Raw genomic sequence first — 27,939 nt, forward strand, 5'->3', positions numbered from 1 at the left:
GGATATATTCTTAGCACACTTTGGGATCCCTATAGTATCAGTTGAGCATTGTTTAAATGCCACTGCCGACCTGAGTATTGTTTCTGACCATGTCCATCCCTTTATGACCACAGTGAAGCATCTTCTGATGGCCACTTCCAGCAGGATAACACGCCATGTCTCTAATCCTCTCAGACTGGTTTCTTGAACATGACAATGAGTTGACTAAACTCAAACGGCCTCCAGTCACCTGGGGCCCTATTTTAACGATCTGAAACGCAAGTGTCAAAGCGCGAAGCGCAAGTAACTTTGTGGGCGGGTCTCGGCGCTGTTGCTATTTTCCCGGTGGGATAAATGGCTCTTGCGCCCGGCGCAAATCTAAAATGGGTTGGTCTGAAGTAGCTTCATTATTCGTAGGTGTGGTTTGGGCGTAACGTGAATAAAACAATCCGAGCGTCATCCAACATTCCCTTTAAAAGCAGGTGCGCAAGTTCCATTATGGATAGCTATTATTATGGCGTATTTACCAGGCGGACGCCAGGAGCGGTTCACAGCCGAGGAGACTGATGTTCTTGTAAGAGCAGTGAAAGACAGAGAAGTGAAGTTGTAATGTTGTACATTATGGTAAAGGTGATTTCACAGTCTTTTTTTTTTCAGTCTTTCAGTTTTTTCAGTTTTTCAGTCGATTTTTTTTCCTGGTTCTTGACGGACAAACCAATTTGTCAGATGTCCTTATATACATATATGTCTTGCCACTATTGGGCAAACAGGTCTTATCCTTAATTATTACAATTAGCCTGAATCATTTGTAAGCTAGATTTATGCCTATTTTTTCACATCTTCGTGGCACACCACAATGATTTCCGTCATCTCATGTGTTAATATTTTTTTAGTGTAACAATTTATGATTTGCAAAAATAACTGTTGCATCTGTGTAGATTACATGAGCAAAGTGTATGCGCGTTGTGCACGCTATACATTATGGTCAAGCATGCGCCCTTAAAATAGCATAATGAACAACGCGCAACGCGCCACTGACTTTAGACTAGGTTTTTTCTGGTCAGTGGCGCAATTGTTTAATGGAACAGCAAAATAGCACCAGGGATTGTTTGCGCCGGAACACGCCTCCTTTTTTGCGCTGAACCGCCCAGGGAGCGCAAGTTCATTCACTAGTTTAGCGACGTGCTTCTGTGGAGGGAAAAGCGCGCTTTGCGCGGGTGCAAAATAGGAATGACACATGCGTCGGTGTACAAAGTCAATTGCGCTGGGTGCAAGATAGGGCCCCTGATCTCAGTCCAGATGAGCAGCTTTGAGATGTGCAGCCGACAAATCCACAGCAACTGAGAGATGCAATCATGACAATATGGACAAAGATAGATAGATGGATGGATGGATGGATCGATCAGGTATGTGTAGAGGTATTTTTTTGCTTTCTGTTACATCATAAAAATAAACCTTCTTTTCCCCATTTTCAAAGTAAGTCTTCCAAAGTAAGCCTCCCTTGTTCTCTCCCATCCCTGTTTGGTCTCCCTCTGTCTCACCATCCTCTCTTGATCTTCTCCATGACTGTAATCCTCCATACAGTGAGCAAGATCTGTCAGATTAGCCTGATGGTCTGCACATCTAAAGCAGCACGGCAGCCAGAGACACTATTACAGAAAAACCTTATGCTTCATCAGCAGTTAGAGGTTATTCAGAATGCCATTGAATTGTAAAAGACTCTGTAAACACATATAAGTCTGATAACAATGTTAAGTTTATGCTGAATTGATTCTGAAGGGAAATTAAGTGGCCACTATTCTCAAAAAGAGGGTTTGTTGCTTTTTTAACCGACCTGATGGTAGAGATAGCTCTGCTCGTGATGCACCTCCCCTTCCCACAGAGTTTATAGGTTACTGAAAGATTTCAGCAGCTGCGTGTAAGAAGATTAGGGAGGAATTAACGTCATTCCTTTGTCATTATAGAAATAAATTGATATTTGGTTTTAATCAGAGGGAGGGGGATGGAGGGAGAGCACCATGTCAGAAAAGCAGACAGGCTTTAGGAAGGGTGGGAAACGCAGACGGCCAGGCATATACACAAACACACATGCACAGAAGCGGAGCTCAGAGGATTTCACATTGCACCATGTAGCTTTTGCTGTCCAGTGTGGATCTAAGGGTCGTTACTGTGACGGAATGGGCGGCACTTCCAGATGGAAAGGATGCTGGTTATGGAACTCCAGAGCGTTAGACTGATCCCACACCGCCTCTCTGTTTCTCCTCACATCAGATCCTGGAGCTCAGGCCTCGGCCATGAACTTTGCTCTCACGACACTGAGGCTGATGTGCCTGGCCTGGCTGTGGCCCGTCGCTCTGCTCAAAGGAAGCAACACGCAAAACCAGCGCCGGCACAAGGACGTCTACCTGGGCGAAAACACACGGCACAAACATGGAGGGTGAGGATACTTATGCTAGCTCCTTACGCTCATTTCCTCAGCTCCTAGATTCTGTTTGAACTTCACTTTGTATATTATCAATCAGTTCCTTTCTGTTTCATTTACATACCCATGTCAGTCTGTTTACACTCTTGGTCTTATTTATTGTGGTTCGTCCCTGTGGATTGACGTGTAAGGGTTTATTTGAAGTGCTGTGTCATGACCTGCACTTTGGGTTGTTGGGCTGTGTGTGTTTGAGGGTATAATTAATTGTGGATAAAAGAACTCTGTAATTAGAGCTCAAGGCTGAGCTGGGTATGTGAGGTAAAAAACAAAAACAGCACTGGGTAGTAATTTAGTCTTTTAGTGCTGATCCGGAGCTCATTCTCAGGTAACAGTGCCCTTTGTGGCAGAAACTTTCAGAAAATGTTTTTTTTTTTAATTCGATGGATGGATGGACGGACGGACGGACGGACGGACGGACGGACGGACGGACGGATAGATAGATAGATAGATAGATAGATAGATAGATAGATAGATAGATAGATAGATAGATAGATAGATAGATAGATAGATAGATAGATAGATAGATAGATAGATAGATAGATAGATAGATAGATAGATAGATAGATAGATAGATAGATAGATAGATAGATAGATAGATAGATAGATAGATAGATAGATAGATAGATAGATAGATAGATAGATAGATAGATAGATAGATAGATAGATAGATAGATAGATAGATAGATACTCAAAATGTAACCAAGATCTTGTGTGTACAGGCATGTTTTTGCTGTCGGCTACATCATCAAAATAAATATATGCACTGTAAAAAAAATCCCCGTAAAATTTACTGTAAAAAACCGGCAGCTGTGGTTGCCAGAACTTTACCATAAAAAATACGGCAGTAACGTTTTAGGTTTTAAGGGACAGCACCATATAATTTAAAGGTTTATAATGTAATAATTACGGTTTAAAAATGTTTTCTTTTACAGTTCAAAACCATGTAATTCAAAGTTTTATATTGTAATGATTATTTTTACACTGTAAACTATTTACGGTGAAAAAACCACATTTCATTAACTGAAATAATGTTAAAATACCAACCTATTGAAATACTAATATCTGTTATGTGTCTTTGATATATATGGACAACCACCAATCACAGTGGAGATGAGAATCATGTGATGAATCAAAGCTCATCACAAGCAGCTTTTAAGAGGACAATACTAATATATAGAAGGTGCTCAGAGTCATTCACACACACACTAAACACCATCATGGTAAAACTTAAATTTAAAAAAATGCAATAAACATTCATTTAAAATGTACATAACTGATTAGTAAAAACAAAGAAGAAACATAGTTATTGCAATGAAAATACATCAAATGCGAAGTGTCACGCTGGGAATTCTGGGATTATCAATTTACGGGTTTTTCACTGTAAATTACACAATGACTTGTTCTTTTTCACTTTCAAAAACTGTAAATTTAACGGTATTTTACTGTAAAATGAAATGAAATGTAAGGTTAGATCTATTACAGTTATTCACCGTATATAGTACGGATATTTTCTTTTAACCAATTAACTGTTTTTCACCATAGCATTTTTACAGTAAAATACCATTAAAATCACAATCATTTTTTACAGTGTGTCTTCCATTTTGTCTTCTTTCAAACAGACGAATAGATTTTAAAATGAAGAAGTCTGACAGCACCAAGTCTTTGCTGATTAAATCAGAGCAGCTCTTGCGAATCGAGGATCACGATTTCGCCATGAGGCCTGGTTTTGGAGGTGAGGGAATCCTTTCTTTTCAAAAGCCACTGATGAATTTTGGCTTTGCAAAATCGGTAATGATGGTTGTGTTCTCAAAATACTTATTGCTTTCATATATATATACTGAGCTTCATATCATGGTCTTTCCGGTTTATTTGAATGATACTGGGAATGAAACCTAATTCAGCACAGCTGGCACAAAAACATGGCGTGACACAGATGGGACAGAGAGAGGTAAAAAAGAAAGAAACAATGATGTGATTAACCAAAAATCTGCTGATGGAAATTACATACTTCACACTATGACAGACATTTATGTAAGCAGCAGGAAATGACCATAAATGTGTGTTGAAAATCATGTTCTCTTGGTTATATAGATCATTTTTTTTGTAAAATAATAATAATATATATAACACTATATTCTCTGAAAATGTCTCATTCTCACATGTATTTTAAGCTGCTTACTTTGTATGAAACATGCCGTGCCGACAGAGATATCATCCATTGTCCTGTCCATTGAGAGATACCTCACAGAGAGAGGTCAAGAGCTTTAAAAGTCACAGTGGGGCAAATGACCAGAATGTGACTCTGGCGCTGAGATTGTCAAAAATGTAGGTTAGAATGTCATATGCGGTGCTTCCAAATCTGAAAAAACACTCTGACCCAGATTGGTAGTAGTGCCAAGCAGACAATACACTGAGGACAGATGTGTTTCATGCACAGTAATCTGGATTATTATTCCAGGCGGTCTCTGAGAATGTAGCTAAATCTTACAGGCTAGCCAAAGGTTGCTGTTTTTATAATAAGAACATGCTGTTTTTCCAATCAAATATTCGTCTGAGACCTTCTGTTCTATACTTGATCTTGGGTCCATTTAGGTGATGTTCTGGAAATGTTTTTGATAAGCATTGAAACATTATGATGATCATGTGATCTTATACCATGCAAAAGCGCTATATATACTGATGCGCTATATATATATATATATATATATATATATATATATATATACACATGTTGACATGACATTTTTGTGCAGTGTGACAGTAGATATCATCTAAAACTGTTACATTTCTACTTCTTGTGCTGTGTTATTAATATACATGTAATTGTATGACCTTAATATTAACAAGACATTTTTTAATTTAATTTTGCACACCAAATAGACTTTTGAAATGAAATGCAATATTAGGGTGCTTACACGACAACGATGTACTAAAAACAGACGACAACGTTGTCAAAACTATCCCCATTCACACAGATCTGTGAAAAGGCCTAAAAAAGCAGTATTATAAAGCAGTATTATAAAGCAGTATTATGCATGCCGTGTTATACGCATGTGCACAACGTCACCATTTTCACAGAGGGTGAATTCCAAATGGCCCTTGAAGGGCACTTCAGGAAGGGGACGACATTTGTAGGGATGTGCCAAACGAAAGTGAACAACTGGATCCCTTCACGAAGGGCCCTTCCACAAGGCCATTAGCGAAGGATACGTGTGATGGTCCGACCCGATCTCACGGCAATTCGTACATACTTTGCAAAATGGCTGATTCGTATCAATGACCTACCCCTTACCCCGCCTCTAACCCTAACTGACTAATTAGTCAAATCGTACAAATTAACCACCTCGTAAAATACGTATGAATTGGTTGTGAGATAGCATTGGATGGTCACTTCAAGGAAGTAATTTGATTATTTATGGTCATGTGACCCAGCGAATACTCATGATTCATTTTAAAGCTAGATGGCAGGAGAGTTCGAATTAACTTACAAACAGAACAATTCACGCCATTTTGATTTATTCGTAATATATTTCACAAATTTGTGTCATGTTATGTTTAAATAAGTTTCATAGGTAAGAAATGTGTTAGGTAATGCAGGGTCCAAAGATGAGACGGCAAGTTAAAGTTGAGAACAGAGATATACACTCACTCACACATATAACGCATATTAGAAACACTTTTTTTGTATAAAATGTTAATCAATTTTCAACAGTTGGCTTAACAGCAATAATAAGACATTTCTGTAGTAAGAGCAGCTAATCAGCTGATGGACACTGCGCTGTCTGCCCTTTGAAGGGAGTAGGGCATAGGGCTCACTTCTGTTTGGAATTTGCCCAGATTTGCGTTTCTTTACATGGAGACGGTAAAGCCATCGTTTTCAAAAGCTTGCATTTTCAGGCCCCCAAAACGCTGTTGTCGTGTAAATGAGTGGCCAGAACAGAGGGCACTCCACCTCAGACTATTACCATATCACCACTAACTACATTTCCCATAACTCACTGCTCCTCATAATCCCTGATTACATGCACCAGTGTCTCATTACCCTGTTTACCTCAACCTATATAACCTGGTTATCTCAGTCATTCATGGCGAAGTCTTGTTTTGTTCACACTGCAGTTCTGAGCGTTTTCCCTGGTTTCATGTCTCTGGTTTTGGATTTCTTGCCTGTTCCGTGGATTACCCGTTTGCCTATCTCTACCTGTTATGACCTCTTGCCTATTTGTTGACTTCGAGTGTGAATTACCCTTTAATAAATCTACGTTTGGATCCTCAACCTTCGCATCTCAGAGCAGTACATCACAACTGGGTACAGCGCCTAAAACACACTTTTTTTATACACTATTAAAAATAAAGGCTCCAAAACGGGGTTTTCACTGTGATGCAATAGAAGAACCATTTTTGGTTCCTCAAAGAACCTTTCAGTGAACAGTTCTAAAAAGAACCATAATTTTTTTGTGTAAAGAACATTTTAATAATCATAATCGAAAGAACCTTTTTCCATTTATAAAGACCCTTTGGTTCAATGGATGTTAAAGGTTCTTAATGGAACCATTTTTTAAGTGTATATCAAATATATTAATTTCAATTTAAAATCTTGATGTTGTTGAAGTTCCACTTAATTATTAGCATGTCACTGAATAATTTACAACAGTGTTTACATGGCACTCCAAGGTACTTAAAAGAAAACCGTGGTATATGTCAAAAAAATGGTTAGTACCATGGTGCTTTTTTGTTATTTTGTGCGGTAATCCCTACATATGAAGACTGAGATGGAGCTTTATTTTAGTCCAGATTAGGGAACGTTCTGTGAAAACAGTGAGAGGCTGATAATCACACAGACTCATGTGCGCTGAGTTAAGTCTCTGTTTGTAGAAGCTTAACATCTCTTTTCAGATTTTATTTGGCTGATGACGACCATTTTAACATTTGTCACGATTTACACAATATACCATTTCTCAATGTTAGTCAATAAAATGTCCTATATCATTTATACTATTTGACCTGTTTAGTTTGTTGTCTGAAAGTAAATGTGCATTTTTGAGCTCTGGAATTTCTCATAGCAGTTTTCGATTAATGACTTAAATAAGGTCTGTGGTCAAATCTGATATTCAGATGTTTTTGCAGAAATGGTTCAGTGATGATACTTCTGTTCTATGACTCTATGAAAGAATGCAACTGGTCTCCATGTGTTTGTTCAACGTGCTGCAGATGTGTTGGATCTCTAGGTAGAACTGAGAGATTGATGTGTTGATGCTCAATTCGTTGAAGAAAAGCTGCTGACACAAGATTCACAGCAGAGTGCCTAATTCACTGTAAAACCCAACAAGTTCAGCTAACTCATTTCATTTGAGGACACTGATTACCTCAAACCATTTAGGTTTATAAAAAAACAATAGTTATGATAACTCTGCACTTATTTTACTTAAGTCCACTAAAACAAGGATTTTTCTTAATATACAATTAAACTTTACACTGCATTCAAATACTTGATATAGCTGAAACTTCCCTATATTGAGTAAAACAGCTGAAAATACAAATTTGAAATGAACTCGGAGTGCTTGCAGTTACTGCTAGCTCACAATAGCACACACAAAATCAAATCTAGTAAGTTAAGCTAACTCATTAAATTTGAGGACACTGATTACCTTAATTCTTTTAATTTTGGAAAACAACAGTCATGAGTATTTTGAACTTATTTCAATTTAGTTCACTAAAAGAAGACACTCATTGCAATCAAGAAATTAAGTGATTAATTAAGTGATGATTGAGCATTAGTGATGAACACCTTATGATAATGAGCAGAATCACTGAAGTAAAGAAACACAAGGGGTACTTCTCAATTCTTATTTGTGCATCCTCGTTTCCTTTCCTAGCTTCCTTTCCTCGCGTCTTATCTCCACCCTTTCAGGATGCGAGGGAAGGACACAAGGAAAAGACGCGTGGACGGAGGAATTGAATCAAGTGAAATGATATATCCTCGCTCCCTTTAGCGTCACTTCAAAGCGTCATCAAATAAAGATGACTCTACACCGCTGGATTTAGTTTGCACATCAGGATTCTTGAACATTAGAGATCACTATTTATATTGTAATAGTTTCAACCCCTACAAAATACCACATTTGTCCATATTTTATTTAATATTACCAGTTATTAATAACAACTATTTATTCCCTGTTATTAACTGCTTTATATTTGTTGTTTATGGTATTACAGTTTGTTTCTTTCATTTTCTTGTGCTTTGATATAATTCTGCAATTGTGGCAAGATGTGAAGGGGGAGGAGAATTAATACGTGCGTCAAGTTTAGTCGATAAAACACTTCCTAAAAGGATACACCCATGTGTCCTCGCTCATGACTCCTCAGGAAGCCTCCTCACTCCTCGATCCTCACTCCTCGATCCTCGCCTCCTCGCGATGCAATTAGAGAATTGAGATGTCCTACAAGATGGCTGAGCTCGGTCGGTTCCAGGTCATAAGATGGAGGATGGAGGATGGAGGATTGAGGAGCGAGAAAACGAGGAGGGATATTGAGAAGCACCCAAGAACTACAACTGACTTGAGCCACAGCCTTAGATGAAATCAACTGAAGATAAAAGAAGACATTAAATCTCTGAAGATCTAAGGAGGATTAAACAACTCCACAAACAGCATTACTAGATTCACACATTACTAACCAGACTAACTTTTCAATTCTGCAATTTCTGTTTTAGTGAAGTTCAAAACATAATTTCGGGAGGAGTGAACCCATGTAATCTTTCAATTAGCAACGTACACAAACGCAAATTCGGGAGGAGTGAACCCATCTAATCTTTCAATCAACTGCTAAGCATATAAGCAGCCTCCTACCTCCTTCAGGCATCAGTCGTTTGCATCCCTCCACCTCCCCAACTCCACCTACTTACATTCATGTTTACCTTTCTCTTCTTCCTAGCACTAGTAGTCCCTGGGGGGTAAATCTAAGCTTGAGTGGAAGCGGCTTCCTCGAGCCCCTCCACCGCGGACAGCAAGCCAAATACGCTTAAAAATCTTATCAGCTAAAGAGTATATGGGTAAACGAACTCGTGAAATTAAAATAATAGCTTCATTGCCACCATGATGTGTTCAGTGTTTGCTTTAGTTGGGCTCTTGACCATTGACTCTTTTACATTCGTTTTTCTTTGGCTTCTTTAACTGTGTGTATATAAAGCACATTTGTTATGGTAAGGAATGCCAAGAGCAAATGTGATTAGGTGGTGTTGGCTATTCATTGATGTTGGTATAACCATCATTTATCTGTCATTCAGAGTCTAATGCTCTGGTTATAGCGGTATTGTGTTGTTAATTTTGTATTATTCATAATGGTGGCTATACCTGACTCAACAGCACGAGATCCAGCACTGTTGTGGTAATAGAATAATATACAAGATTTTAAAATCATGTAGTGCTCAAAAGGTTTTAATCTACAGCATTACTTAGACACACAGAGACATCAAGAATCAGCGTATGAATCTCAACAATGGTGACAATCAATGAAAAGATTCATGCTGCAATGCATGCTGGGTACCACCGATCAAAACTCCCCCATGGGTCCCAGCATGCATTGCAGCATGAATAAATTATGCATATGAATTGTGACAAATTTTCTTTGATTCTTACTATTTGCTTTTACTTTTGCTGCTTTTGTTGTGATGTTTTTGTAACTTGTTTTATGTTCAGAGTTGATCTGTTTATCTGAATATTTTTTGTATTTTTTGTGGATTGTAGAGATTCATACACGGATTTAGGGCTGCAGCTATCGATTCTTTTTGTAATTGATTAATCTAGCACTTAATCAATCGATTAATCGATTAATCGGATAAACATTTTTTTGTGTGTGTTTTTAAACAACCAAAACAATTAATGCATAACGAAAATGAAGAGGAAAAGCAATTTAATTTATTAATATGCACAACAGGTTTCATCCTGTACATCAAAGTAAATATCTGTTTTATGTAGATTTCTACACCTGCAGCATTTACCATTAGGCTACTAACAAATAATATATCATTTCTGGGGTGAGCCTATTTGCTATGGTAACCTTGCGTGTGTGTTTGTTTATATTACCATGTGGGGACCAAATGTCCCCACAAGGATAGTAAAACCTGACATCACCTACACAATGTAAATGGATTCATAAACATACTAAATTATGTTTTTTTGAAAATGTAAAAATGCAGAATGTCTTCTGTGATGGGTAGGTTTAGGGGCAGGGGCAGTGTAGGGGGATAGAATGTACAGTAGGCCTATGTACGGTATAAAAACCATTACGTCTATGGAAAATCCCCACAAAGATAGTGAACCAGACATGTGTGTGTGTGTGTGTGTGTGTGTGTGTGTGTGTGTGTGTGTGTGTGTGTGTGTGTGTGTGTGTGTGTGTGTGTGTGTGTGCGTGAGGAAGAGTGATGCCCCAGTCAGACCAGTTGCTTCATTGCAGTTTGGTACGGCAGTAATACATACATTAATTTTCAATAGAACGCTGCATTTGGCTTGCATCACTTGCATTGCGGTGCATTTTAGGTGAAGCATCCGTTAAAAAAAAAAAAGTGTGAGTCAGATCCCTGCACGTATAGTGCGCGTCATAGGTATTTAACGAGGCTTCGAGGCAGAATTTTTGCCACAAGGAATTTTTGTAATCGAGTTAATCTAGTAACTTGATGAATCGTTTCAGCCCTACACACGGATTCTTGATGTCTGTGTGTGTCTAAGTAACGCTGTAGATTAAAACCTTTACTGCACTAATTTTATTTATTTAAATCCTGCTTATTCTTCAATTACCACAATCGTCCTGCATTTTGTGCTGTAGAATCACATGGCTTCTATTATGAATAATACAAAAAATAATAACACTATAAGCAAAGCATTAGACTCTGAATGAGATCAGTGATTCAGTCACTACATAATGATAATATCATCAGCTAAAAACAACTAACACCACCTGATCACATTTTCTCTTGGTTTTTCTTACCATAACAAATGTGCTTCGTAAACACAAAGTTAAAGCAGCCAGAGAAAAAGTAATGTTTAAGAGTCAAGGGTCAAGAGCCCAACTAAAGCAAACACTGATCACCATCACGGCGACTTCAAACAAAACTATTATTTTCAATATGACAGAAATTACAGAAATAAAATCAGTCTGGTTGGTAATGCTGTTTGTGGAGTTGTTTAATTCTCCTCTGATGAGATCTTTAGAGATTTAATGCCTTTTATCTTCAGTTGATTTCATATAAAGCTGTGGCTGAAGTCAGCTGTAGTTCTTGTGTTTCCCTTTCCTTCAGTGATTCTGCTCATTATCATCAGGTGTTCATCACTAATGCACAATTATCACTTATTTAATCAATTAACTATACAATTATTATCCAATTATCATGCTGGGAACTAGAAATGTTCTATAACTCATTCAGTTTGAGTTCTGTTTCAGTCATTGTGTCCACATAACATTCAGTAATATTTGAGTGCAGTGAACTCATTTTTATTTAGTACATGCAACTGTTAGGTTTTACAGTGTTCAGATAGCATGAATGCAATGATAGTTAAACACAAGTTTGTCATGTCACTCTGCTATGACAATGCAAATTTGCTCTCACAAATATTTACTAATTTGATTTGCTTACTGCCTCCACTGGTTTCAGAAGTAAATAGATGGTTATCTGAAATGGACTAAAAAGAATGTATTGATTCTTCAAGGTTACATTAATGATTCTTTTGAATTTGAAGATGGAATATTTGGAAAACAATTGCAGTTGTGTTGGCATGTGAGACCAATCATCCATCATTCATACATGAAGAAGTTTAAAACCACCAGGACTCCTAGAGCTGCCACCTGGCCAAACTGAGCGATCGGGGGAGAAGGCCTTAGTCAGGGAGGTCAAGAACCCGATGGTTCCAGAAGGTCACTGGTCATGCTGTATGTTTTGATTCACTTAAAGAACCAGCTCGTAAGAGTCATTAGCTCATGACGTGAATCAGATGTCACTGGTCACGCTGTATGTTTTGATTCACTTAAAGAACCAGCTCGTAAGAGTCATTAGCTCATGACGTGAAACAGACGTCACTGGTCACGCTGTATGCTTTGATTCACTCAAAGAACCAGCTCGTAAGAATCATTAGCTCATGACGTGAATCAGATGTCACTGGTCACGCTGTATGTTTTGATTCACTTAAAGAACCAGCTCGTAAGAGTCATTAGCTCATGACGTGAAACAGACGTCACTGGTCACGCTGTATGTTTTGATTCACTCAAAGAACCAGCTCGTAAGAATCATTAGCTCATGACGTGAATCAGATGTCACTGGTCCTGCTGTATGTTTTGATTCACTTAAAGAACCAGCTCGTAAGAGTCATTAGCTCATGACGTAAATCAGATGTCACTGGTCACGCTGTATGTTTTGATTCACTTAAAGAACCAGCTCGTAAGACTCATTAGCTCATGACGTGAATCAGATGTCACTGGTCACGCTACATGTTTTGATTCACTAAAAGAACCAGCTCGTAAGAGTCATTAGCTCATGATGTGAATCAGATGTCACTGGTCACGCTACATGTTTTGATTCACTTAAAGAACCAGCTCGTAAGAGTTATTAGCTCATGACGTGAATCAGATGTCACTGGTCATGTTGTATGTTTTGATTCACTCAAAGAACCAGCTCGTAAGAGTCATTAGCTCATGACGTGAATCAGACGTCACTGGTCCTGCTGTATGTTTTGCACTGAATGGTAACATATGAAACTCAGTCGCTTACAGTATTTTTTTATGGAACCGATTCTGAATAAGAATCAGGTTCAGTTCCCAAACCTGTAGAGGTAAAAAGCCAATCTGAATAGCAATGCTCACATCTTTTGATGTTGGACGAATTAGATGAGAAATTGTTGGGTTCAAACTGACTTAGGGTTAGGGTTAGGGTTAGGGTTAGGGTGTACACATGTACACATATATAATGAGACATTGTTGAGATCTCTTCTGAAACTTTTTTCTCAGCAGAAAAATGAGAAGCAGCAGATTAAAAGTCACCATTTAGCATCATTACACTCTTGGAGACGCAATTGAGACATTTGTCAATTTGATCATTTTGTGTTTTTGTCTTTATTCTATGTGTGATGTTTTCTGTTTTTGACACTGTGCCTAGGTTCTGCTATTCCAGTGGGCATCGACGTGCAGGTGGAGAGCATTGACAGCATTTCAGAGGTCAATATGGTAAGTGTCTGCTCTTTTATAAATTACTTTTAACCTTTAACCTGCTCTGCATACCCTCAACTCCCAGTGCTAGTCATACATCAAAGCTTAAATCCTCAACCATTTAAACAGATTGGATTCACAACTGAGGTAGAGGGCAAAGGTCAAATTCATCACGCAACAAAGACTATGAACGAGTGCAGAATAGCATGCTAATCCACATGTTCATTTTTATTTTATTTTATTTTTCCTAAGTGGCAAATTGGCACAAAGAAAGTGTGAGAATTATATAGTGAAAACAAAAGTTTGGCAACTGGCATAATCTACACAGTGACATTCAAAGTATAAAGGAGTGGCTAATGCAAACTGGCAAAATCGTTTTCATGTCTTTTGTGGGCATAGGACTTTACCATGACCTTGTACCTCAGACATTACTGGCAGGACGACAGGCTGGCCTTCCCCTCCAGCAATAACAAAAGCCGAACATTTGATGCTCGGCTGGTGAAAAAGATCTGGGTGCCAGACGTCTTCTTTGTTCACTCCAAGCGTTCTTTCATTCACGACACCACCATGGAAAACATCATGCTCAGAGTCTATCCAGATGGAAACATTCTTTACAGCGTCAGGTACCGCATGAAGACACTAACCTAACCCTAATCCTTTCCTGAGAACAGATGTTTTTACAAGAGCTGTGAAACTAGCGATTGCCCTGAGGCATTTCCCTGCGTTTGAAGATTTCACTAGAAAGGAAATAAGATGTGTTCAGGGCAGTTCATCCAAATATGAAAAATCTGTCACAATTAACTTATGTCATTCCAAACCTGTAAGACTTTCTTTTTTCTGTGGAACACATTTTCACACCGTTAGGGTTAGTCCTACTTCTGAAGTCCTACACCAGCAGATTAGTGTAAGGATCTCAGTAGTTATTCAGTGAGAATCTTCCTCTTCGGTGAGTGTTTAACTGGAGAACCACTATGATTGAATACTTGAGTCAGTGGGAGCTTGGGATCTGACTCATGAAAAAAAATAGTTTTTCGGGCTCGTTCTCGTCAGTGAAGCAGTTGAATCCGCTCACACACACTGGACTGAACTTTTGTTTGGTGAGAACAGAATAATTTGGGATAATGTTGCTGTTGTTATAGTGAATATAACAGCAGCCATATCACCCTGTAGCCCAAGACTGGTTTCCCACTGAAGCTAAGCAGGGCTGAGCCTGGTCAGTACCTGGATGGGAGACAAACTAGGAAAACTAGGTTGCTGCTGGTAGAGGTGTTAGTGAGGCCAGCAGGGGGCGCTCACCCTGTGGTCTGTGTGGGTCCTAACACCCCAGTATAGTGATGGGGACACCATACTGTAACAAGTACCGTCCTTCGGATGAGATGTTAAACCGAGGTCCTGACTCTCTGTGGTCATTAAAAATCCCATTCATATACAGAGTAGGGGTGCAACCCCGGCATCCTGGCCAAATTTGCCCATTGGCCCTCTCCATCATGGCCTCCTAATCATCCCCATATACTGATTGGCTTCATCACTCTGTCTCCTCTCCACCATAAACTGGTGTGTGGTGGGCGTTCTGGCGCACTATGGCTGCCGTCGCATCATCCAGGTGGATGCTGTGAATAATAATAAAAAAATAATAATAAAATGTAACAAATTATTATTATTATTATTATTATTATTATTATTATTAATACCAATTAAAATCAGTGCTACTTTAATAATAATAATTTATAACGCACTTTTGTATGCTACACAGGAAAATGACTAAAAACAAGTAAATTACAGAATAATAAAAACAATCAACACATAAAAGCCTTTCTGAATAGAAAAGTCTTCAGTTCTGCTTTAAACGTGTCTAGGCTCTGTCCTGCTCTCAGCTCACTCGGGAAGTGGTTCCAAAGCCACGGTGCAGCAGAGCAGAAAGCTCGGTCCCCCATGGTGGGAAGCCTGGTGGTGGGGACCTGAAGAAGCAGGTGGCCTGATGATCTAAGGGTGCGGGTGGAAGATTTCAAAGTGATGAGTTCTTGAAGATATGGTGGTGCATGTCCGGTGATGCATTTATGTGTGAGCAGGAGGATTTTGTAGTCGATCCGGGATGACACAGGGAGCCAGTGCAGCGATTGTAGAATGGGAGTTATGTGATCATATTTACGGACTCTCATTAGGACTCTGGCAGCGCTGTTCTGGATGTATTGTAGCTTCTGGATATTTCTGCCAGAAATCCTAATGAAGAGTCTGTTGCAGTAGTTCAGCCTGGTGGAGATAAAGTCATGAGCAAGTTTCTCTGCATCTGGAAGGGTTAGAAGGCGACAGAGTTTGGAGATGTTTCGAAGGTGGTGGAAGAAGGTTTTGCAAATGTGTTTAATGTGGTCATTGAAGGTCAGCTGCGGGTCAAACCGAACCCCAAGGTTTGTGACTGAGGAGGAGAAAGTGATGACCTGGCCATCAAAGATGAGCTGGGATATGGGAGAGGAGGGGATCTGATGAGGGGTGCCAACAAGTAGTGCCTCAGTTTTACTGGAGTTCAGCTGGAGGAAGTTGTTTTTCATCCATGCCTTTATCTCCTCAAGACATGTGGTGAGTCGGGACAGGGCTATGGTGGGGCTTGGGGCAGTTTTGGTATAAAGTTGCATGTCATCAGCATAACAATGAAAGGATAGTCCATGTCTGCTGATGACAGGACCGAGGGGAAGCATGTAAAGAATGAATAAGATTGGGCCAAGAACCGACCCCTGTGGGACACCACATGTAACAGGGAGCAGACTGGACTCACATTCTCCCAGTATAACACGCTCAGTCCTGCCAGTAAGGTAAGGCTGAAACCACTGCAGTGCTGCTCCCGACAATCCAACTGCGTTGTGGAGGTGATCCCGGAGGATGGTACGGTCCACTGTGTCGAATGCCGCTGTTAGGTCGAGGAGAATGAGCAGTGATGGTGATCCTGAATCAGCTGTCATAAGAAGGTAATTTGTCACCCTGAGCTGTTTCGGTGCTGTAGGCCGCGCCAAAGCCTGATTGAAATATCTCAAATAGGTTGTTGTGTTTTAGATGGTTGTGGCAGCTTCCTTCTCTAGAACCTTTGACAGAAAGGTGAGGTTGGAGATCGACCTGTAATTTTCCAAGACCACCGGGTCTAGGGTTGGTTTCTTGAGTATTGGACGGATGACAGCAGCTGTAAGTGCAAGAGGGACGAAACCAGTTTTGAGAGAGAGATTAACAAACTGGGTGAAGATTGGGCTGACAATGGGAATGAATTACTTGAGCCGAACAGTCGGGATTGGATGTAAGGTGCAGGTGGATGGCTTAATTTTTTTGATGGTTTGCTCAACGTGGCTCTGCTGAACCTCAGTGAAGTGTGAAAGGAATGGTAATCTCCCGGCCGGGGGGGTTGGAGGACGGGGAAGACAGGGAGGAAGAGCCAGATATTGAAGAGCGGATGCTATTGACTTTAGATCTAAAAAAGTCAATGAAGCTGTTGCATCGCTCCACTGTGGTTTCAGTGGATGAAGAAGACTTCGGCTTCAGGAAAAGCTGCTTAGAATTTCCAATATTTTTATTGATGAGGTTGGAATAAAAAAATTATTTTATTATTGTTTATATACTATTAGAGTTCTTGTTTTTGTTCTCGTTTTTGTTTTGTGTTCAATTCATTTCTGTATTTAGTCAAGAATTTTAATATAATGTTTATATTTATTTCATTTCAGCATTATTTCAATTAACAAAAATATTTTAATAGTTTTAGTTTAGTTAGGGTATCAACACTGATCACAATATACTTTTGTGTTCCACAGGAGAAAGTCATACTGGTTAATTTGTGTGCGATCAAATTCCCTTTGTTACCTTTACCTGTCGAGTAAGGTGTGTTTTTCTTTTAAATACTTCCGAATACTTGGACAAGATTTTCTTTCCAAGAAGTCCCAGCGTGCACTGCAAGTATAGACTTGGTCAGGTGTGTCCGAGCCAGTTCATGCACATACAGGATCAGTTTTCACTTCTATTCATCTCAATTGTTTCTATAATTTGATGTTTTGCAAAGCACAATATCACATGTCTCAATTATAAAGGGACATTTTCAGTCTGTTTGTAAGTGATTGGGCTTTCCTGGCATGATTGCAGGATCACAGTGACGGCTCTCTGCTCGATGGACTTCAGCAGGTTTCCTCTGGACACACAGAACTGCTCTCTCGAGCTGGAGAGCTGTGAGTACGAGTGTGTGTGTGTATATGTGTGTGTGTATGTACACTGAGCAGGGATACTGTCAACAAACTACAAGCAAATCCTTAGTCCAAGCCATACGCTCTCAGCATATCTGTACATATATCATTAATTACTGTTAGTTTAAGAGACAGTTCACCCAAAAAACAAAAAATCTGTCATCATTTTGTTCCAAAACTTCTGTAAAAAACAAAAGAAGAATGAATGTTCACACTGCTTGAAATTAAGTCATTGAGAAATGAATTATCCAATCCAACAAGAACACGTCCATTTGATCAAATGTGAGTAAAGATTCTATTTCAAATAAATGCTGTTTTTTTAACTTTCCATTCATCAAAGAATCATTAAAAAAAATCACAGTTTCCACAGAAATATGAAGCAGCTCAACTGTTCAACACTAATAATAATCATAACTGTGTGTTGATCATCAGATCCTCATATGAGAATGAGTGAAGGGTCATGTGACACTGAAGACTGGAGTAATGATGAGAAATTCAGCTTTGATCACAGGAATAAATCACACTTTACTATTTTAAACTATTACTGTTTTAAAATATTAATATTATTGTAGTGTGTTTTTGACCAAACAAATGCAGCCTTGAGTATAAGAAACTTCTTTCAAACACATTTGTAGCTTGACAACCTCTGGTTGGTCACTATATTCTCTCATTATATGGGTTACACTTTATTTTGATGGTCCCTTTTGAACATTCTGTTGACTATAAGGAGCGTTGCACCTAGATGTCTACTAACTCTCAATAGAATATTAGTAATGTATTAGTAGACTGGTAGGGTTAGGGTTAGAATAAGTTGACATGTAGTTGCAAAGTTACTTATAGTCAGTGTAATGTCTGTTGGAGGACCATCACAATAAATAGTTAGCAGATATTAAGCAGATGGTCTACTAATACTCTAGTGAGAGTTAGTTGACATGTAGTAGCAAAGTTACTTATAGTCAACAGAATGTTCAAAAGGGACCATCGAAATAAAGTGTTACCATTATATGTCAAAAGAGCAGCATAAATATTCATGAAAACGATGTGTGAAATGGACAAAAGAACATCCTACATGTTTGGAACGACATGATTTTTCATTTTTGGGTGAACAACTTCTACAATAGAGTGCAGCAGTTGTTCCAGAAGTAAAAGCTCCATTCATTTCTCCACAGGGAAACTGATAATAACTCATAACCCTTTAAGGACAGCCCTACTGTGAGCATGGGTTAGTGATCTGTAGCATTTGCTTCTGTTGAAGCCGTCAGCCCGCATTATTCAACAATAACCGTGTTTAACAGCTGAATATGTGGTGGAAAACTACATCACCCATGACGCTGGACTGAAAATTCCACCAATCTAAAGATCTCTTTAGCCCCGCCCACTCCCATGAAGCATCAAATCTCTCTACTCTCTCAAAATATTTACATATTCCAATATATATATATATATATATATATATATATATATATATATATATATATATATACATACAACCCCAATTCAGAAAAAGTTGGGACAGTATGGAAAAAGCAAATAAAAAAAAAGAAGTGATTTCTAAATTTACTTTGACTTGTATTTCATTGCAGACAATATGAACACAAAATATTTCATGTTTTGTCTGGTCAACTTCATGTCATTTGTAAATATGCATCCTTTCCTGTCATTCAGACCTGCAACACATTTCAAAAAAAGTTGGGACAGTAAAGCATTTACCACTTTGTAATGTTGAAATTAGACCTTTCTTGGATGCTGCTTTTGTACCAAATCATAATTACAATCACCTGTTGACATCACCTGTTTCAAATCACATCATTATTTAACCATTTTACCTCATTACTAGCCCTAAACTGCTCCTGTCCCAACTTTTTTTGAAATGTGTTGCAGGTCTGAATGACAGGAAAGGATGCATATTTACAAATGACATGAAGTTGACCAGACAAAACATGAAATATTTTGTGTTCATATTGTCTGCAATGAAATACAAGTCAAAGTCACTTCTTCTTTTTTTTTTGCGTTTTCTATACTGTCCCAACTTTTTCTGATTTGGGGTTGTTTATATACATCAACCTTTTTGAATGCATAGTTTTATATTTCTCCATTGTTTTTCATTTGATTTTGCAGTTCGCAATGCTTCATGGGATTGTAGTTCTGGTTAGGTACACAGTCCTGTGCCTTTGTATTTTTGTCTTTTTTGCTTTAAATCAAAGTTTGTAGTGTTGTGGTAGCCGGTTGGTTTGGTTCATGGCTTCTAAATCCCTACAGGAGAAACGAATGGAAAAACACTTCCGGAACGGGCACTGTTTCTGGCTTGCAGTGGTCTGTCATATTACCCTTCTGCCAACAGTCATATGTAATACAGGCTTCATTGTTGCAGATATAACAGACGTGCACACAGTCTCTCACACACAGCACACAGACCGGCATGGGCCTGAGCCTCAGAGGAGCGAGGACGGAGCCGGGTTATGGTGCTCTGTGTTTTCTCCCCTGAGGCTGGCGTCCATGTCTCTTCACAGAGAGTTTCTGTCTCACTCATCGCGACTCCCCTTCCCTCGTTTCTCTGCTCTCTTGAAGACGCGTACAATGAGAACGACCTCATGCTCTATTGGAAGAATGGGAACGATTCATTAAGGACTGACGAGATTGCACTCTCGCAGTTTTTTATTGAAGAATTCCACCCTTCCTACGGGCTAGCCTTCTACAGCAGCACCGGTACGTCTGCTTCACTTCCTCCTGCATGCTTTCATGACCGTAGACCATGTGCTTTATCACAGACAACCAACAGAGAGCCCAGGGAATGACACATCCCAGCATTCTGGGCTGAAACCCCTTCTTTAGCCTTTGATTTCTAATCGTAGATATTGGATGCAAAAAGTTATTTTAGATGTTTTAGATTTTAATATAAAACAGTAAATTCAGTTTTGGTGAATATGCACTACTGTTCAAAAGTTCACGGTAGGTAAGGTTAGTGTTCTAAGGAAATTAACATTTTTAATCAGCAAGGGTGCATCAACCGATCAAAGTGAGTCGAGACTTTTAAATTGTTACGAAAAATCTATTTCAAAAGTTTCCACAACATTATTAAGCAACACTGATAATAATCATAAATGTCTCTTGAGCATCAAATCCTCATATGAGAAGGATCATGTGACACTGAAGACTAACTACATTTTAAAATAGAAAACCCTATTTCACTAATATTAGTTTTAGTATTTGTATTATATTTTTGATCAAATAAATGTAGCCTGGTGAGCATAAAATGCTTCTTTCGTTTGAATATTGACCTCAGACTTTTGAATAGTAGTGTGTTTATATAAAAAAGTAATAATCCCTGATATTCCATGAAAACGCTGTGGGTCAAAGATCAGCCTCAGCCGACAAAAGTCTGGTCACACATTTCTATTGTGAAACATTCCAAGTTTCAAGAAACGCATGTTTGTTTGTTTGTTTCATAAAGAATCTTAAACATATATGGAATGTTTCTATTGGACAAAAGTTTGTTGATAGTGGAAAAGGTTCTTTAGATTATTAAAAGAAGACGTAAAGGGTTCTTGTATGTCAGGGGTGTCCAGTCCGGTCCAGTTCAGCTCTGACCGCAGTCACACACACCTGAACCTGATCTTCCAGGTCTTGCTACTACAGTTGGAGCTGAACCCTCCAGGGCCGAGTTTGGACACCCAGCGCTGTGGAAACGTCATGTGTAATATCTGTCTTCCTTGTTCTCCGTGTGTGTTGTAAATGTCCTGTACTCTCTGTTTCTATCAGGCTGGTATAACAGGCTGTACATAAACTTCATCCTCAGGAGACACATATTTTTCTTCATGCTGCAGACGTACTTTCCCACAATGCTAATGGTCATGCTCTCCTGGGTGTCCTTCTGGATCGACAGGAGAGCTGTCCCGGCTCGTGTCTCTCTAGGTAAAATCCTCTCCATTAGCAACCAATCAAAACAACTACATTGTGTTTATGAGTTCTGCTGAACGGGTTAGATCAGTTTGTGTAAGATCGCTCCAGGTGGATCTGTAATGAGCTGTGTGTGTTTTATTGGGCTCTCTGGTTATAACAAGCACAAACCGGTTTAGAGAGAACAGAATTAAAATACCTTGATACTCAGGCCAGCAGGCGTTACACACACAGCCAGGAGCTGCTCTTTTCACACACACACACACACACACACACACACACACACACACACACACACACACACACACACACACACACACACACACACACGTCAGTGCCATCACAGCACATGCCCGTAGAGTCACAATACTGCGGTTAGAAACAGGATGGAAGGATTTCTCACACTGTGTTCTTCCGGAGAACTGTGACTACTTCAGAAAACCCACGACCTGAATGTCAGGCATTTCTCACACTCTCGTTTCCTCACACACGGTTTGGCCATCCAGAATCTGGGGGCTCATGTGTAATAAATGGAAACAGTGTTTGCTTGAACTTTTGAACTTCCTCTTACCATGTCACGGCTGTTAGCATGAACCGCTTCTCTTTCCTTCGGTCTCCTGCAGGAATCACCACCGTGTTGACCATGTCCACTATAATAACGGGCGTCTCCGCATCAATGCCTCAGGTGTCTTATGTGAAGGCGGTGGACATCTACCTTTGGGCCAGTTTCCTCTTTGTTTTCCTGTCGGTCATCGAATATGCGGCCGTGAACTACTTCACTACGGTGGAGGAGATGAAGAAACTGCAGAAAGGAAAGGTCAGGGTCACACACTGATCGGCTAACTGTGAGCCGGACTGAATATTCACGTTTAGGTTACACGTCGCCCCCTGTGGTCATTTTGAGGCAACACAAATTCATTGGGCTAACAAAAGTTTACCATAGTTTCTGCCAAAATACTATAATAACAATAATATTACTTCATAAATAAGATAATATAAGGGTTAGGGTTAGGGTTAGGGTTAGGGTATTTGAATATTTGTTTTTTATTTATAATTTTATCAAGAAATTAAATCAATTTCATTGGCCTAACAACATTTTACCATGGTAACCATAAGTTTCTGGCAAAATACTATAATAATAATAATAATAATAATAATAATAATAATAATAATAATAATAATAATAATAATAATAATAATAATAATTAATAATAATAATAATACAATTATTAATTCATAATATAATATTTACATTAACATTTTTATTTTTCACTTTATTAACTAAATTTAAAAATATATATATTTTATTGAATTTTAATATTAAAAAATTAAAAATAGATTTTCAAATCAATAAAATATACAATTTTAATACAAAATAATACTATAAATACATTTATTTATAATTTTACTAACAAAATTAAAGGATTAATACTATACAACAATAATATATTAAATATAAATAATAAACTATAATATAATTACTATATAATAATAATTATAATACAAGTATATATTCATAAATATATATTTGTTTATTTTTTAATTTTATTAACAAAATTAAAACAATTTAATTGGCCTAACAAAACTTTACCTTGCTAACGATTCTGGTAAATTATTATTGTTTCTGTCAAAATACTATTATAATAATAATTACAGACCCACTTTATATTAGGTGGCCTGCAATTCAATTCAATTAAAATTTAGTTTTTATAGCGCTTTTCACGATACATATCGTTTCAAAGCAGCTGCACAGAAAATGCATCTACATTACAATTTAAATTGATTTGTACATGTTATGCATTTCAAAAATGCACATATGCAATGCACACAGATTAGCTAACTATCTATTATTAATCAATATAATAACTATGGCACAGAAATAAGAATACATGTTGTTAGGGTTAGGGTATATAGAGATGGCCTTAACTACTATGTACTAACACTTTAACTAATAATTTGATACATTGCACTTTTTGTGTTAATACATGTTTTTACATTGTACTTACATTTTTTAAAATACCTGCATTTAATTACATCTGTAATTAATTTCTGTAATTACATTTGTAATTACACAGTTGACACTTCCCTTATACCAAACCCTACCCTTAAACTTACCCATATCAACACACCTGTCCCTAACCCTACCCTTAAACTTACCCATACCACCACACCTGTCCCTAACCCTACCCTTAAACTTACCCATACCACCACACCTGTCCCTAACCCTACCCTTAAACTTACCCACACCACCACACCTGTCCCTAACCCTACCCTTAAACTTACCCATACCACCACACCTGTCCCTAACCCTACCCTTAAACTTACCCATACCACCACACCTGTCCCTAACCCTACCCTTAAACTTACCCATACCACCACACCTGTCCCTAGCCCTACCCTTAAACTTACCCACACCACCACACCTGTCCCTAACCCTACCCTTAAACTTACCCACACCACCACACCTGTCCCTAACCCTACCCTTAAAGTCACCCACACCACCACACCTGTCCCTAACCCTACCCTTAAACTGACCCACACCACCACACCTGTCCCTAACCCTACCCTTAAACTCACCCACACCACCACACCTGTCCCTAACTCTACCCTTAAACTGACCCACACCCCCACACCGGTCCCTAACTCTACCCTTAAACTTACCCACACCACCACACCTGTCCCTAACTCTACCCTTAAACTTACCTATACCACCACACCTGTCCCTAACCCTACCCTTAAACTTACCCACACCACCACACCTGTCCTTAACTCTACCCTTAAACTTACCCATATCACCACACCTGTCCCTAACCCTACCCTTAAACTTACCCACACCACCACACCTGTCCTTAACTCTACCCTTAAACTCGCCCACACCACCACACCTGTCCCTAACCCTACCCTTAAACTCGCCCACACCACCACACCTGTCCCTAACTCTACCCTTAAACTTACCCATATCACCACACCTGTCCCTAACCCTACCCTTAAACTCGCCCACACCACCACACCTGTCCTTAACTCTACCCTTAAACTCGCCCACACCACCACACCTGTCCCTAACCCTACCCTTAAACTCGCCCACACCACCACACCTGTCCCTAACTCTACCCTTAAACTTACCCATATCACCACACCTGTCCCTAACCCTACCCTTAAACTTACCCACACCACCACACCTGTCCTTAACTCTACCCTTAAACTTACCCATATCACCACACCTGTCCCTAACCCTACCCTTAAACTTACCCACACCACCACACCTGTCCTTAACTCTACCCTTAAACTCGCCCACACCACCACACCTGTCCCTAACCCTACCCTTAAACTCGCCCACACCACCACACCTGTCCCTAACTCTACCCTTAAACTTACCCATATCACCACACCTGTCCCTAACCCTACCCTTAAACTCGCCCACACCACCACACCTGTCCTTAACTCTACCCTTAAACTCGCCCACACCACCACACCTGTCCCTAACCCTACCCTTAAACTCGCCCACACCACCACACCTGTCCCTAACCCTACCCTTAAACTCACCCATATCAACACACCTGTCCCTAACTCTACCCTTAAACTTACCCACACCACCACACCTGTCCCTAACCCTACCCTTAAACTTACCCACACCACCACACCTGTCCCTAACCCTACCCTTAAACTGACCCACACCAACACACCTGTCCCTAACCCTACCCTTAAACTCACCCACACCACCACACCTGTCCCTAACTCTACCCTTAAACTTACCCACACCACCACACCTGTCCCTAACTCTACCCTTAAACTCACCCACACCACCACACCTGTCCCTAACCCTACCCTTAAACTGACCCACACCCCCACACCTGTCCCTAACTCTGCCCTTAAACTGACCCACACCACCACACCTGTCCCTAACCCTACCCTTAAACTTACCCACACCACCACACCTGTCCCTAAGCCTACCCTTAAACTTACCCACACTACCACACCTGTCCTTAACTCTACCCTTAAACTTACCCACACCACCACACCTGTCCCTAACCCTACCCTTAAACTTACCCACACCACCACACCTGTCCTTAACTCTACCCTTAAACTTACCCACACCACCACACCTGTCCCTAACTCTACCCTTAAACTGACCCACACTACCACACCTGTCCTTAACTCTACCCTTAAACTTACCCACACCACCACACCTGTCCCTAACCCTACCCTTAAACTTACCCACACCACCACACCTGTCCTTAACTCTACCCTTAAACTTACCCACACCACCACACCTGTCCCTAACCCTACCCTTAAACTAACCCACACCTGTCCCTAACCCTACCCTTAAACTTACCCACACCACCACACCTGTCCTTAACTCTACCCTTAAACTTACCCACACCACCACACCTGTCCCTAACTCTACCCTTAAACTGACCCACACTACCACACCTGTCCCTAACCCTACCCTTAAACTGACCCACACCCCCACACCTGTCCCTAACTCTACCCTTAAACTTACCCACACCACCACACCTGTCCCTAACCCTACCCTTAAACTTACCCACACCACCACACCTGTCCTTAACTCTACCCTTAAACTGACCCACACCACCACACCTGTCCCTAACCCTACCCTTAAACTTACCCACACCACCACACCTGTCCTTAACTCTACCCTTAAACTGACCCACACCACCACACCTGTCCCTAACCCTACCCTTAAACTTACCCACACCACCACACCTGTCCTTAACTCTACCCTTAAACTGACCCACACCACCACACCTGTCCCTAACCCTACCCTTAAACTTACCCATACCACCACACCTGTCCTTAACTCTACCCTTAAACTTACCCACACCACCACACCTGTCCCTAACCCTACCCTTAAACTTACCCACACCACCACACCTGTCCTTAACTCTACCCTTAAACTGACCCACACCACCACACCTGTCCCTAACCCTACCCTTAAACTTACCCACACCACCACACCTGTCCTTAACTCTACCCTTAAACTAACCCACACCACCACACCTGTCCTTAACTCTACCCTTAAACTGACCCACACCACCACACCTGTCCTTAACTCTATCCCTATCCCACCTCAATATCAGCAAAGATGATTTGCAATACAATATGAACACAGTAAGTACATTGTACTTATGTTTTGATGTAAGTACATAGTAGTTAAGGCCACCTTATATAAAGTGGGTCCATAATTATTATAAAATGTACTAATTCATAAATTATATAAATACATTTATTTTTATTTTCAATTTTATTAACAAAATTAAAATGATTTAGAGATTTTGAAAGCTTCTTGCAATGGTTGAAGGTAAACCCAAACTAATTTATTTTGTTACAACTCAAATCAAATGGGTTTCAAATGGCATTAGTCTAATGAGCGAGAAATTCTCTTTTGCTTCCTCCCAAAGCTTCCGGTTTCCTACAATGCCAGCCAGGCCATGGCCTACGACGGCTGCTTTCACGATGACATGGACGTGTCTCCGTTCCCCGAGCTCCCCGCCACACCCAGCACCACACGGACCATCCCGGCCCGGGCCTCGTCCACCGAGCCGCCGCCCACCGAAGGCACGAGACTGTGGAGGAAGCGGTCAGTGGGCCAGAACCTCAGGTTCATCATGAGCAACAGCTACATGATTGACTCGTACTCCAGAATCCTCTTCCCAGTGGCGTATCTTCTCTTCAACATCATCTACTGGTGTATCTACTCTTGATTACTGGGTCCAGGATGAGCTACAGTTACTGCGCAGGACATCTGGACAAACGACCAATAAGCACAAGTGACCTGACAGAGTGAACCTGTTGATGAAAGGCTTTCGGAGAAGAAGGAAAAACTGTTTTAAACATTTTGTATTCCTTATAGCACTGAAGGAACGTCTTTTGGCATAAATAAACACAAGGAGCGTTCATCTCATTCGAGGATATCCTGTACAAACGGCTTTTCTTATGAGCTCCTTCAGCTTCATCTACTTCAGCTTCATCAGCTTCATCTACTTCAGCTTCATCATCTACTCGACGCGGGGCTCTTTCTCAAGACACCCCATGTGGAAACCAAGGCAACCTGCTTTATATGCTTAATAATTATATGGACATGTGAATAAAATAAATCAAATAATCCTCCTGCTAGTCCTAGTCTTGTATTGTAAGACTTTTGACTCTCTAGAACCGCCC

The 27,939-nt window shown here is 39.9% G+C and overlaps 1 protein-coding gene across 3 annotated transcripts; it reads left to right on the plus strand.

Moving 5' to 3' along the window:
• The first annotated feature begins 1,965 nt into the window (after window positions 1–1,965).
• gabrr3a (gamma-aminobutyric acid type A receptor subunit rho3a) lies at window positions 1,966–27,892 on the plus strand. 3 transcript variants are annotated; one of them, XM_079804383.1, is made up of 9 exons: window positions 1,966–2,416; window positions 4,081–4,193; window positions 13,602–13,669; window positions 14,051–14,274; window positions 17,765–17,847; window positions 20,431–20,568; window positions 21,622–21,774; window positions 22,383–22,576; window positions 27,180–27,892. In XM_079804383.1, exons 1-9 carry the CDS (start codon window positions 2,274–2,276, stop codon window positions 27,480–27,482), a joined length of 1,419 nt encoding a protein of 472 aa, XP_079660509.1. In that variant the 5' UTR covers window positions 1,966–2,273; the 3' UTR covers window positions 27,483–27,892. The 3 variants fall into 3 exon arrangements, with proteins under 3 accessions (XP_079660509.1, XP_079660510.1, XP_079660511.1); XM_079804384.1 differs by lacking the exon at window positions 20,431–20,568; XM_079804385.1 differs by lacking the exon at window positions 4,081–4,193 and having other exon boundaries at window positions 1,973–2,416.
• The last annotated feature ends 47 nt before the right edge of the window (window positions 27,893–27,939 follow it).

Source organism: Gobio gobio (genome assembly GCF_949357685.1).
Source record: "Gobio gobio genome assembly, chromosome: 22".
In the NCBI taxonomy this organism is placed as follows: Eukaryota; Metazoa; Chordata; class Actinopteri; order Cypriniformes; family Gobionidae; genus Gobio; species Gobio gobio.

What these genes read in the sequence shown, in the direction of transcription:
- gabrr3a (XM_079804383.1), top strand. Translation starts at nt 2,274, where the DNA reads ATGAACTTTGCTCTCACGACACTGAGGCTGATGTGCCTGGCCTGGCTG. An exon ending in CCCGGCTCGTGTCTCTCTAG is followed by an intron (nt 21,775 to 22,382) that starts GTAAAATCCTCT and finishes GGTCTCCTGCAG; the next exon opens with GAATCACCACCGTGTTGACC. An exon ending in AGAAACTGCAGAAAGGAAAG is followed by an intron (nt 22,577 to 27,179) that starts GTCAGGGTCACA and finishes TTCCTCCCAAAG; the next exon opens with CTTCCGGTTTCCTACAATGC.